This window comes from Mesocricetus auratus, unplaced genomic scaffold (genome assembly GCF_017639785.1).
Source record: "Mesocricetus auratus isolate SY011 unplaced genomic scaffold, BCM_Maur_2.0 Super-Scaffold_4256, whole genome shotgun sequence".
NCBI classification, from domain to species: domain Eukaryota; kingdom Metazoa; phylum Chordata; class Mammalia; order Rodentia; family Cricetidae; genus Mesocricetus; species Mesocricetus auratus.
In genome coordinates, this window is record NW_024429182.1 from 67169485 (window position 1) to 67182786 (window position 13302).

General features: G+C 47.1%; 1 protein-coding gene across 3 annotated transcripts in view; it reads left to right on the forward strand.

Annotated features, from left to right (window-relative positions):
* Chst15 (carbohydrate sulfotransferase 15) overlaps positions 1–13302 on the forward strand; it is an 81866-nt gene that overhangs the window by 48831 nt on the left and 19733 nt on the right. For all 3 annotated transcript variants that reach the window (XM_005064289.4, XM_013116661.3, XM_040752784.1), the window contains exons 4-5: positions 754–900; positions 4817–4973. In XM_005064289.4, the coding sequence (XP_005064346.1) occupies positions 754–900; positions 4817–4973 (304 nt within the window). The remainder of the gene's footprint in view (positions 1–753; positions 901–4816; positions 4974–13302) is intronic.

Sequence of the window (13302 nt, forward strand, 5' to 3'; positions counted from 1 at the left end):
GGAGCAAATTTCAGGTGTGTGAGGCTGATGCCAGAGTCTGTGTCCATCCAGGGTACTCTCAGTTCACCCTACTGTTTGACAAGTAGCAGGGTGCTTGGTGGAATGCATCCGTGTTAGAGCTGCTGCTGGGTACCATGGAGCCCTGCAGAAAGAGGCACTATGAAGGTGACAGGATGCTGATTTCCTGCTGCCTGCCTTTTGTTCTTCATGTTCGGCACTCATTCGAATCCTCAGCACCACTGCTGTGTGCCTGCTTCAATCTCTCTTGGTGAAAATGTTCATCAGTTCTCAACTCTGGCCCTCCACGTATCCCCTTTTCTACGTCTTGAGTAGATGTGGCCTCTTCCAAGTGGCCACTGCCCAGCAGTAGTGGTGTCTTTCACCTTGTGAGGCATGTGTGTACCAAAGCAAGCAGGCAATTGACAGAGCTCTCCATCCCATACCCATGTGCCTTCTCCGGAAGCTTACCTTTATCAAGCCTTCTGCCCCTAAAGTTAGGTCCCCTTGGCCATTTCCTCCCTGGAGCATGGAGGACACCACCCTAACAGTGGCAATGTTGTCTTCAGTAACTTAGCTTTTTTGTTTTTTGTTTGTTTGTTTGTTTTTGAGACAGGGTTTCTCTGTGTAGCCGTAGATATCCTGGAAATTTGTATACCAGGCTGGCCTCAAATTCATAGACATCTGCCTGCCTTTGCCTCCCTGAGTACTGGGAGTAACTCACCTGGCCAGTAACTCACTTCTTGGTTCCTATAGGAATTGTCCGTCTGAGGGATGGACTGCGAGACCGATACCCTGTGGAAGATTACCTGGACCTCTTTGACTTGGCTGCACACCAGATCCATCAAGGACTGCAGGCTGCCTCTGCAGAGGCGCAGAGCAAGAAGAACAAAATCATCATTGGTAGGTATAGCTTCGTGCAAGCTTAGGGCAACTGGTGGGAGCAGCCTCCTTGGGGTCCTGGTCCATGATCTGGGTCCAGCTCTGCCTCATCTGCAGAGCATTTGCAGGTGAGTCCCTTCTCCACCTGGCTGTCACTCTTACCCCAGGTAAAATAATTACACTGTCTTTACCATTATTAAAAAGCAGAAACATTTAATCAGCTTGCTTATTCTATGTAGACTCAAGGCTGGCTGGAATGGTTCTTTAAGCTAGTTGCCATTTCTTTGTTTTTCCTTAATTCAAACAGGAGTACTTTGCTCTTTTCCACAGTGTCCTGATCGGGGTTAGCCTTCTGATGAGTCACTGACTGAATGAGAGGACCTTGGGAAGGGGGCTCCATCTCCTTTGGTCTCAGCAGAGCTCTGCACACCCTCTGGGATGAGTTGCTGTGTAACCCACGAGCATTCAAAATGAAGTTGTTTGAATGACCGACATGTGCTCAGGACACGGAGGCAGGAAAATCTTGAGTTTGAGGCTTGCCTGGGCCCTTTAGTAAGACCCTGTCTCAACAAAGAAAAACCAAGTGAAACCAAACAAGTAAAGCAATGGAAGATGAAATAAACTGAGACTGCTTGATTTAAAAATTGCAAGATTGTTTTAATGAAAATCAAAAAATTGTTCATATTTAGATGTACATATTTTGATACATACACACAATGAAATGATTACCGTAGCTTATCAAATTAGGGTATTTGTCTCCTCACAGCTCCCTCCCTTCATCCTTTGCATTCTTTCAAATGGGGAGAGTACCTGAGGCCCCCTCATTGACAAATGATGGCACACAGTGGGGCATTGTCACCTCTAGCCCTGCCTCTGTGCTTTAGATGCTAGACTCATTTCATCTGACAGAACTCTTTTCATCAGATTTAGCTTGGGATGAGGCGTTTATCTCCGACGCCTTCTGAAAAGGAGAAATTGAATCATACATTTCACTTAAATTGGTTCCCTGAGGCAATGATCTATTTTGTGTTCCTGGATCCATTACATTTTGATTCTCTAAATCAAATGAATCTCTGGATGAGCAGGATGGCTTGTGACCAGCCACTTACATGAGAACTCTATGCCTGACTGTGCGAGCAGATTCCAGCATCTGCCAAAGCCTGTGCTGATGGATGGATTGATTTTTTTTTAATTCATAAGTAAAATCTCCAGATCCACTGGGAATGTACTCTAACCACTCTCATACCTATGGTATGAATTGGCTGTTAGACTTTTTTTTTAAATTTCAAACTTAGGGGTGCAAACACCCCATTTAACAAGTCTAATTAATATTTTGCTGAGACTTCCATACCATATGCCTCTGGGACATTTCAGGTTCTATGAAAGAGCTAAAAATATTCCTTCCAAAGGCAAGAAACAGACTTGGAAAATGAATGAGAAAGGAAAGCCTTCGTTTGGGTTCCTAATTATAGTTACTGCTGTATTTCAAAAAGAACAAGAAATAAAAATACTACCCTGATATTTACTCCAAGCCAGGTTTGGTGCTGTGTCTTATGATAGCCTCTCAGTGTGACAGGCAGTGTGGAGAAGCAGATGACAAGTTGGCGTCTGTCTCTGCCTGTAACACCAGCCCGCTCTATGCCAAGTCAGGTCTTTGTTCTCAGTCTACGGGTCTATAAGATGGGATTGCTGGACCAGATCAGGACCCTGCTCCTCCCAGTCCTGCAATGCAACTCAGCCCCTTTTCAGCTCTTCCTCCCAATGAAGGCCCTGGCAGAGGTCACAGAGTCACATCAGCTTGGGTGAGGGGTCAGAGGAGGCCCTTCTCTCAGCAGCTTCTGCCAAGAGAGATACTCAGGGCCTCAGGACTGAGGCAGTGAGGTTCGGTGGGGCTGGGGATGCTTAAGGGCCCTGCTCTGCCTGCTGGGTGCCTTGTCCCTGTCCACTCACTTAGTAGCTGGTGACTTCTTGAAGTTTTGATCGTCTCTTAGAAGAGATGGTCTGTGCCTGGCTTGCTTCCCTCACTGGTCCCCAGTGTTAAGACAATGAGGGGCAGGAATTAGATGTCAAGTGAATGTGTTCTGAGTGGACAGACATGGGAAGATGGACCGATGCCTGCAAGGTTCTAGATCCAGCTCCCCTTTGAGATCTGGCAGAGTTTCTGCCAGTTCTGGTTAGACACTCCATTTCATATTCCCTCCTTCATAGTGAGTAGATTTGCCTAAGATTTGACTTGTCTTTTCTCTCTTTGTTATGTTTTTAAAAATAAACCAAGAAAGAAAAGAAGTCTGGGATAAAAGTGTTCACCTGACATGATCAGATTTCACAGAAGAATAGGGCCTACTGTCTTCACACATGACCATAATGAGCTTTAGGGCCTACTATATTCACACATGACTATAATGTGCTTATAGGGCCTACTATATTCACACATGACTATAATGTGCTTATAGGGCCTACTGTCTTTACACATGACCATAGTGTGCTTATAGGGCTTACTGTCTTACACATGACTATAATATACTTATAGGGTCTACTGCTTCCACACATGACCGTAATGAGCTTATAGGGAATACTATCTGATTATAAAGTGCTTATCACTGACCAGGAAGACCCTTAACTCAGACTGTCCCTAAATGAGTGACATTGAAATGTGGTACATGGTCCATGTCCAGAAATCAAGTGTAGCACTGACAGGCTTGTTCATCCTGAAGAAATAGTCTGGGGATAGGGATGGTATGGAAGGGTGGGCACCAGTTGTCCTCTTACTAGATTCCTAGAGTTCCCTTCCTTCCACATTTCTGCAGACAGTCAAAACAAACAAGATAAATGCAGCTAGGAAGATGGCTTATTTACAAAGCACTTGTTGCACAACCATGAGGACCTGGTTTTGGATTTCCAGCAGCCCTGGAGAAAGACAGGCTGTGTACTCCTGTAATCCCAGTGCTGGGGAGGCCAAGGCAGGAGCCAGAGGCAGGAGCATCCCTAGGGCTTGCTGGCCAGCCTGTCTGGGCAATTGGCAAGCTCCGGGTTCAGTGAAAGACAGAGATTCAAAAAGATAGAGCAATAGAGGGAGACATTCCTTGTTGACTTCTGGTCTTCATAAGCAGTTACACATACATGTGCACATAAGAGTACAGATGTCATACAACATATACACACTCATACACAACAGCAGCAGCAATAATAATAATAATAATTAGTTCAATTATCCAAAAGTCTCTGTTTTTTAGGTGCTGTGTCTTAGTCTCACCTCTCTCCCCAAAGCCGTGCTGACTGTTTTCATCCTTCTGTAGGACGGACTCTGCTTAACTAATGTTGGGCCCTGTTTATCCAGTCACTACAGAGTACTGGGAGTACTGGCTGGATAAAAAGCAGGGAGTGAGCTATGTGCAGCAGACAGCTGGCCATGTGGGGCATTGGGGGCTGAGGCTGAGACCCTCTGGGCCTCTGGCAAAGTCTCCCTCCCATTTGGTCCTAGATTGTCCCCTGTGACTAACTGTTATGGTTCTACAGAAAGATAGATGTGAACTACATCTATCTTTCCACTGAGGGTCAGCTTTCCCAAATGACTCTTTTCTCTTCCTGACACTTTTGAAGGAAACCATCTAGTAGATTCTCAGTGGGCCCTTAAAAATGCCACAAAGCTGTGAGCTACCAGCAAAGCCAAATATTGTGAAATTAAAGTGCTAGGCGTTAGTAAAGGTTATATTTTTGTTCATTCTGAAGGAAGAAGCTGGGGTTGGGGATGGCGGTGACAGAGGTGGGTCCCAGTTGTCCTCTCACCAGATTCCCGGAGAACCATCTGCCAACAATGGCTGATAAGCTTGCTGGTCATGGCTATTTAGGAGGAAGGCACAGGAGCCAGGCTTGGCCTCTGGCTCACAGTGGGAGCCCATATTCTATGACCCAGCATCTGCTCCCTGTCTGTTTGCAGGAGAGGCCAGCGCCTCTACAATGTGGGATAACAATGCCTGGACCTTCTTCTATGACAACAGCACAGATGGTGAGCCACCATTCCTGACACAAGACTTCATTCATGCCTTTCAGCCTGAAGCCAAGCTCATCGTCATGCTCAGGGACCCCGTGGAGAGGTGAGTGGGGGGGGTGTATGCTTTGCATTTTTTGAGAAAAGAAAGGGATGTTTGGAGCACAGTGTTTCTATCTCATCACAGAGAAGATTTGCTTGTTTAAGAAAAATAATAAAAAAGCTTAACTTGCGATGTTACTGCTGTTTCTTACATAAATGTTATTCTTAGGGCATTCCTCCCTTCATTTAAACAAATCTTGGCCTTTTTTTTTTCAGCAGTTTTGACTGTGGTCTGTGGGTGTTTGCCTCTGGTGGGTCTGACCAAGGGACAGGGGATACAAGTGTGTTAGGGCTGGGGATACGCTTAGTGTCAGGTGTGTTGGGGTTCTCTGTGTACTCTGACTCCCAGAATTCCTTATGGCTTAGGTTGATGAGTCCTTTTCCCCATGGAGTTCTGATTGCATACCACCACCCCTCCCCCAGTTTCCCCGGAAACCAAAGTAGGGGGAATGACTGACAAGTTGCTCTGATAAGGTCAAGGCTTGCCCAGGTCTGGATGGAGTGAAGCTGGTACATTTAATCAGACATTACCAGGGTGGCGATGCTGTGTGTGCTGCAGACTGTTGGGATCTTTATATCACTTAGCCTGCTGTTCCATCATATTGGAACGAGGGGTTGCCACTCCAGTTGGCCAGTCTAGGTCAGAACAGCTCAACTTCCTGTATGGAGAGCAGCTGTCTTTTGTCCACACCCTGTTCTCATTCATTCTCCTGTAAGCCATGCAATCCAGTCTAATCATTTCAAACTATGATAGCCAGCTGATATTTAAAGATAAGGCCTGAAGCCCTTTGTTTTCTTATTTTCTATGTTTTCCTATGGGTGGAATTGTGATCCTTGCCCCAAATGAGATATGCTGAAATCCTAAGTCCTGTAGTTTCATCTGGAAATTGGGCCTTTGCAAGATGGGTTAGGGGATTTACCATGTGAAGAGATTGAAGGATGCCGCCACAAACCAAGGGATGCCAAGGATTGCTGCACTCCCTAAAAGCTGGTAGAGAGGCATGGAACCTGAAGCTAGCCTTGCTGACACCTACATTTTACAAATCTGAATGACAGATGAATAACTTCCTGTCATGTGTGGTACTTTGTTACTGCAGCCCTAGGAAATGCCCATCTGATTTCTTCCTCACATGGCACAGCTTCCAGGCTCCGACTATAACCATGGCTGTGTTTATTGTAGAGGTGTTAAGGGAATGCATCAGAAACTATAAAGGAAATGGACCACATATGATTGCCCATGTAGGTAACAGTTATGTTTTTCTGTGTATTCTTCCAGACTTACCTCCTAGCAGATACACACATGTGAGTACAGTTTTGTGAATAAGCACTCTAGCCTTTAGCATGGCTGCCTGAGAGCACATGCTTTCCCCTCTCACTTGCTGAGCTAGGTTCTCAAATTCTCATGAGGCTCCAGAAGGTGCCCAGCTCTTCTTTAGATTACTGAACAGAGGACCATCTCAACCTGGGACACAGCAGTCTCCTGATTCCACACCAAGGGGCAACCACTTCATGTGGTTCCCAAGGCAGCTATGTCTACCTTCTCTTCTAGGCAGGAAGTGGACCCTCCTTTTTTCCCCATGGAGTGGGCTGGCTTTTCTAGGCACAAAACAGCAGAATTGTGTAATTACAACAGATAGTCTTGAGGAAACTGACCCTTACCACCCGCTGAGGTATTTTGACAGCTGCTTCTCCTCCGTCCCCCATACCTACTCAGCCCAAGTTCCCTGGTAGAACAGTCTTTCTGATCACTACACACATCCCTGCTGTTCTTCCTACTGCTTAATTCTGAGGAAAGTCATCAGATAGTGCCCAGTTTCAGGGCCTGAGAACCGAGGCTTTGGCAAGACGAGGAGTGAACTGTGTGAGCTGCTTCTGTGTATACCAGCCCCAGGGAGACTGGAACTCTCAGGCTAGCTGTAGAGGTGGGCATGTTGCCAGTGTTTGTCTTGGTCCTTCAGACTACAACTGGAAGGGGAAGAAAGCAAGATTCCCAGTGCAGAGGACCCCTCTCCATTGGAGGAGCTGCTCTCAGACTGGGTTTTAAAGGATGAGTAAGAGTTTGCCCCAAACAAGGATGGAAAGTAATCCAAGGAGAAAAGCGCACCGAGTAGAGATGTGTCTTAGCCAGGGTTCTATTGCTGTGAAGAGACACCATGACCACAGCAACTGTTGTAAAGGAAAACATTTAATTGGGGTGGCTTACAGTTTCAGAGCTTCAGTCCGTCGTCATGATGGGAAGCACGGCAGTGCGCAGGCAGATGCAGTGCTGAGGGGTACGTGAAACTTCCACAGCTTGCAGGCAACAGGAAGTGCACTGAGGCACTGGGTGGCATCCCAAGCATAGGAAGCCTCAAAGCCCATCCCCATAATGACACACTTCCTCCAACAAGGCCACACCCACTCCAACAAAGCCATACCTCCTTATAGTGCCACTCCCTATGAGCTATATTCAAACTAACAAGAGAGGACATCGCGTATAGAGACCTCATGTCTTCTTGATGGAGAGTGGAGGCATCTTCCCCCAGAGTGTCCTTTCCTAGAATTTGCATCCACTTCTGAAGACAGGAGTACCAAGAAACTGAGCCCTGGAGCAGCCAGACAGCCATGCTGGCCAGGCTCAGACTCGAAGTCAGAAGTTGGACCTGTTCTCCCTGCCTTCCTGGCCTGGCTGTAGGCTACCACCTTGCAGGAGGTTGAACTGGCCCTCTCTGTGTTTCCTTCTTGCTTGTTTTGTTTGTTTGTTTGGTTTGTTTTTTTGAGACAGGGTTTTGGAGCCTGTCCTGGAACTCGCTCAGTAGACCAGTCTGGCCTCAAACTCACAGAGATCCACCTGCCTCTGCCTCCCAAGTGCTAGGATTAAAGGTGTGTGCCACCAATGCCCGGCTTCCTTCTTGCTTGTTTTTAAGGAACGAATGACCTCTATCAGAAACCTAAGGGGAAAGCTTTCAGCCTCTCTTGCCTTAAATTAACACAAATATTCCATCAATGGAGGCACTTACTGAGCCCTTACTGCATGCTGGGTGCCATTCTGGGTGCTATGGTAGTGGCCCAGGGCTGCAGGTATTGATCATGTGATAGTGCTGGGGCGGGGAGGGGTGCCTAGCAGTAGCATGTGCTAGGCCGCTGGCCTGCAGCGTTAGGTAGCTAGCAATGTGACAAATTGCTCCAAGATGTCGTAGCTTCCACTGCCCACTTACTGTTTCAGACTTTCTGGGGATCAAGGACCTCAACGCCTCGTTACTAGGTTTTCTGCTTCAGGATTAAGGTGTCTGTTGGTGTTGGGGGTCTCACCTGATGGCTTGGGAGGGAGACTGGACAGCTCCCACACTCACAAGGTTGTGGCAGAACTGGGTTTCTGCGGGGCTGTTGGAGAACAGGCCTCTGTTCTTTTCTGACTAGCTGGAGGTGGCTCTCAATCCCTGGCCACTAGGGCTTTTCCAACATGGCCGATGGTGTCATCGAAGCAGCAAGGGGCTAGCACATCACTTGTGGTCTAGCTGCTGGTCTGCCATCCCAATCCCGTTGCTGCGTTTCGTGTATCACAGACAAATCCCCTGGTCCAGCCACTCTTCTGCGTGCTTGTTTCCCACCCAGTGCTTGTGAACCTGGTGCCTGCCTTGTAACTTCAGTTGGATGCCAGCTCCAGCGCCTGCAGGAGGCTGTGATATGCTGTGAGTTAATGAGAAAAGCAGCTGTTTGCTACTTCTGAAGCATTACGAAAAATATTCAACAGTGGGAATTTCGCCTTTTTGAAACCCATAGCTCATGGCCTATCTGGAGTGGCCAGCTCAGCTCCTCTCCTGTCTCCACTAGAAAGAATAATAAATACTGTGTGTTTAGGTTACTCTTGAAGAAACAAACACTAGAGCCCATGTTCTCATTAGTCGAACTGGCCCTTAGGTCGTTGGCCCACTTTAGCTGTCCTTGGACCTTCTGTACATGGGAGATGCTTTGGGCTGCTCCATGCCAAGTTGGATTGGTTCAAATTGTTCATTTAATTCTACAAGTCAGCTAGGATGGAGGAGGGTCATTTGGAGTGTCTGATTCATAGTTAGCCTTTACTTCTGTTAATAGATTAAAGGCAGAGAAGGGTTGAGTGTGCTGGGATTGGAGGAGGCTCACCCTAATGACTTTTAAGTTCCCAGAGAGACAGAAGCAATAAGTCCAACCCCCACCCATGGGAAAGATAGAGGGATAATGAAAAGAAGTCTGTGGGGTGGTTTGCATGTCAAAGAGGCCAGTCATGGATTCATGTTCTAAGTCTCTCTCTGTAAGAGAGTGTAGCAATTTAGAACTAATGGATTCTTAGGCTAAATTGTCCACTTAATTAAAAAAGAAGCCACCAACATACAAGCAGAATTTTTCATTTGATCATTTTCTATCTTGTTTTTGTTATTTTTTCCTGCATTTTTTGTTTGTGAGATGTCCGATAGCATTTGTTTCCTAACTCAGGGCTACTCAAACTCTCCCATTCTATATGAGGAATGGCTCATGAGGAAGGTGCTGGCTCCTTTAGTCCTGTCGCATTCCTCTTCTGTTCAAGGAACATTAGGAGAGGGGCCCTGTATCATCTGTTAAGACTTTTACAGTGTCTCCAGTTTTGCTTTTAATTCCATCCAGTCAAAGCACGATACCCAGAAATGACCATCCAGGAATGGTTACTTCCACCTTCCATGGTGATGGGCCTACAGGGAAGAAGGACTCCACTTGGTTAAGCAGATTTCCATCTTGACTCTAATCTCTTTGGTCTTAAGGCCTGGGGAACTGTGTTCTTCATTTGCTTATATAAACTGAGTCTTTAGTTACCCTCTGGAATGGGTAAGTGGCTAATCTACATATAAACTAGGAAGGAAGGGATAGATAAAGTGTGCCCATTTGTATATAGCTGCCCATACTCATAGGGAGACAACAGAGTGAGGATAAACATTTGGATGGAGATGTAGGTTTGATTGAGTCCCCACAGTAAGGCAGAATGTGAGCAGATGTGTAGGTGGGGAGCAGCTTCTTCCACAGAGTGTGTGTGCCGTTGTGTAAGTGGATGACATGCTGTAGGGACCACCCCCAAACAGTTTGCCTCAGAATCCTAGCTCTGCCACCTAAAGGCTTTGCCAGCTGAGGCAAGAAACTTAAGCTGTGTCTTATTTCCTCATCAGTGAAATGGGGGAAGTGGGCTGTTATTTAATTAAACATGTATGCTTAACAGTCATTCATCATATACTGTGAGCACCCGCTATGCACGGAAGGCACTGTGTGCATATGTTGCTAAGCCATCCATCTGCTTCATAGAGCCCGTGGCTAGTGGAGGTGTGAACACAGGCTTCAGTGAAACCAGTGTATCTGCTCGCCTGAGTTCTATGTCATGCCCTGCTCAGATACTGCCTCACTGCGTTTTGTCAGCAAGTGAGAGGGTGATAGTGACATATGCCCAGGTGGGGTGAATGGATTTCTCTCCTTACCTTTCCATGATGAGACACCAGGGTTTCACAGAGCCAAGGGTTCCTGTTCTGTGGCGGCTCATTCCCAGTGCGGATGCTGAAGGTTGCTATTGTAGGTAGCAGGATTCCACACGGAGAGGGAAGACAAGACCTGCAGAGCATGGGTGGGTCTCCGAGGCATCCCACTGAGGCATCAGTGACTCCATGGCTCGTTTGGGGCTGTGATCATCCTTCATTATTGTTCCTGGCTGGGGTATTTCCCATCCATTAGGCACTGGATGTGAATTCTTTGGGGGGTTTTCTTTGGGTGTAGTGTGTCTTTCAGCCGAAAGGGACAGCTCTGGTGAGAAAGGAGAAGAGATTTCTGGTTTCGCAATGTCATGTGAACAGTAAAAATAAGACGGGGGGACTGGCCTTGCTGTCTTACCTCAGCATCCAAGGGAGCAAAGTCTGAACTAGGGAAGGAGCCAACTCCAGTGGAAGGGAGCTGGCCCAGGGAAGTCTCAGAGTGGTTGCAGGTCTTTGACCTGAGGTAGGGACCATTTGCTGCTAAAATCCTCCTCCCAGCTGGGCCACTCCAGGCCTGGGAGCATTGGCTTCAGACCACTGAGCAGGGAGGAGTCACCTGCAGTAGCCACACCACAGAACAGTATGTGTCTTTGTCCGGGTGCTGTGTGAAGACTATCTGAGGTGGCCACCAGGTGAGGGGCTAGGACTTGTGATTGGAATAAAGACATTCAGACTTGAACCCTACAGCCTGCAAACTTTTTATCTTAATGGTTCGTTCTTTCACTAGGCCATAGAGACTGTTTGCAAAGGGCAATCCAGTAGGGTCAGTGGAAGAGACACCCTGGGGGCAAGAAACATGCTGCTTCTCTACTTGCTGAGATGGGAGGGGTGTCCTGAGGGCTTGGGATCTGGGAGAGGACTCTGAGTAGCCTGGGGGACTGCCCAGGCTTGTCACATGTAAGGATTCTGGAGTTATGTTGTAGGAGAGGTTAGTGCCTATCACCCATTAGCCAGCCCTGGTGTGTGGCTGCTACCCCTTTGTAATGAGGGTGCCATGTCCCAGGCCTAGGCTGGCTTGGAGCCTCCTGATTTTCTCATCTGTTCAGGATCTCTGTCTGTCATCGGGATTGCAAGTGAGTAGTGAGAGGTGTTATGTAAGCCTTCTGTCTCAGGGATGCCAGGAGTGCGTATAATGTCACCAGAGGATTTGTGCCCACTCAGTGAATACTAGCGTGATGGACACACTGGAAGAAGCAGAGGTGGAAACAGAACCTACCTGTATTCAAGGAACCTCAGACACCATGGGGAGAGGACACCCCTGTCCAGTGTCTCAGTCGATAAGGAGTCTCGTGTCACCTAGACGTGTTATATTTCTGACCTAGGTGTTCTTACTTAGATAACACGTGTCTCCTCTGTGTCATCCTGTCTAAAGTGACCCTAGACTTTTCTCCAAGTAAGCTGGCTGGCCCAGGCCTGTCTCATTGTAATTCAGGGAGACAGAGAATTTCTTTAAAGCTACATGAAATGGCTATTTTTAGTTCATGTAGGAAAAATATCTATAATGATTATTGACATATCAGAGCCTGGGAAGATATTGATCTGTGATTTGAGTGTGGAAGCTGGCAAATGGAGAACAATGAGGCCAGCTGCTTTGGTGACCATCTCTGTCTTCCATGTATTATGACTCTCACGTTGCTACAACACTGGGAGATAGGGGTGGAAGTTACTTGAGAGATGCAAGTGTGTTGCCTTGCAGGGGATCTTGGGTGAGGAAATGCAGCCATTGACACAAGACGCTGTTAGGAGGGGTAGGGTTCATGGAGGTCAGGGAGGGGACAGCGTTTTGGGGAGAGTCAGCTCAGAAGGGTTCAGTACTCTAATGGCCACTATACTGGTATTGGCCTTGAACCCTTTCTCAGAATGCATCTCTGAGAAATCTGGAGCATGGAGCAGTCACTGGAGGGAACATTCCCAGGTGAAGCCACCAATGGTTGCACTTTTGCAGTCGAAGGCTATGATTTGGTGTATGACTCCTACCTGGATTACGTGACTTCTGACATGGCCCCACCTGTTAAAATCAGTTGTCCCTTGCTGGGTAATGAGCATATTCTGATACCAGATCATGGTGATGGTTGTACGACTCTGTACGTAGCCCAAACTGACTTGCACACTGAATTCTTTGTGTGTGTGTTTAAATTGCTTAATTCTTCCTTTTTTTAAATTTAAGTAAGAAACAAACTTGCTTCACATGACAATTCCTTCCCACCAGGCCCCCCAGTTCCCCAAGCAATATCCACTCCGATCACCAGGGAGGGTGAGGCCCTCCATGGTGAATCTCCAGAGTCTGTCATGTCATCCAGGGTAGGGTCTAGGCCCTCCTTCAAGAGTCCAGACTGAGAGAGCATCCCTCATTGTGGGATGGGCACTCAAAGTCTATTTGTACGCCAGGGATAACTATTACCCAAGGCCCCATAGATTACCTAGGCCTCCTCACTGACACCCACATTCAGGGGGTCTGGATCAGTCCCATGCTTTCCACACAGCTATCAATCTGGGGTCCAAGAGCTCCCCCTTGTTTAGGTCAACTGTTTCTTGGGGTTAAACCAACCCAGTCTTAAATCCTTTGCCCATCAGTTCTCCCTTTCTGTCACTGGATTCCAGGAGTTCAGTTCAGGGTTTACCTGTGGGTATCTATCTGCCTCTGCTTTCATCAGTCGTTGGATGAAGGTTCTGTTTCATAGATCGTATGCTGGCACTCCCCTGATTCATGTCTAAAATCCATAAATGAATGAGTATATACCATGTTTCTCTTTTTGTGACTGGGTTACCTCACTCAGTATGGTTTCTTCTAGTGCCATTTGCTTGCAAATTTCAAGATTCCATTGTTTA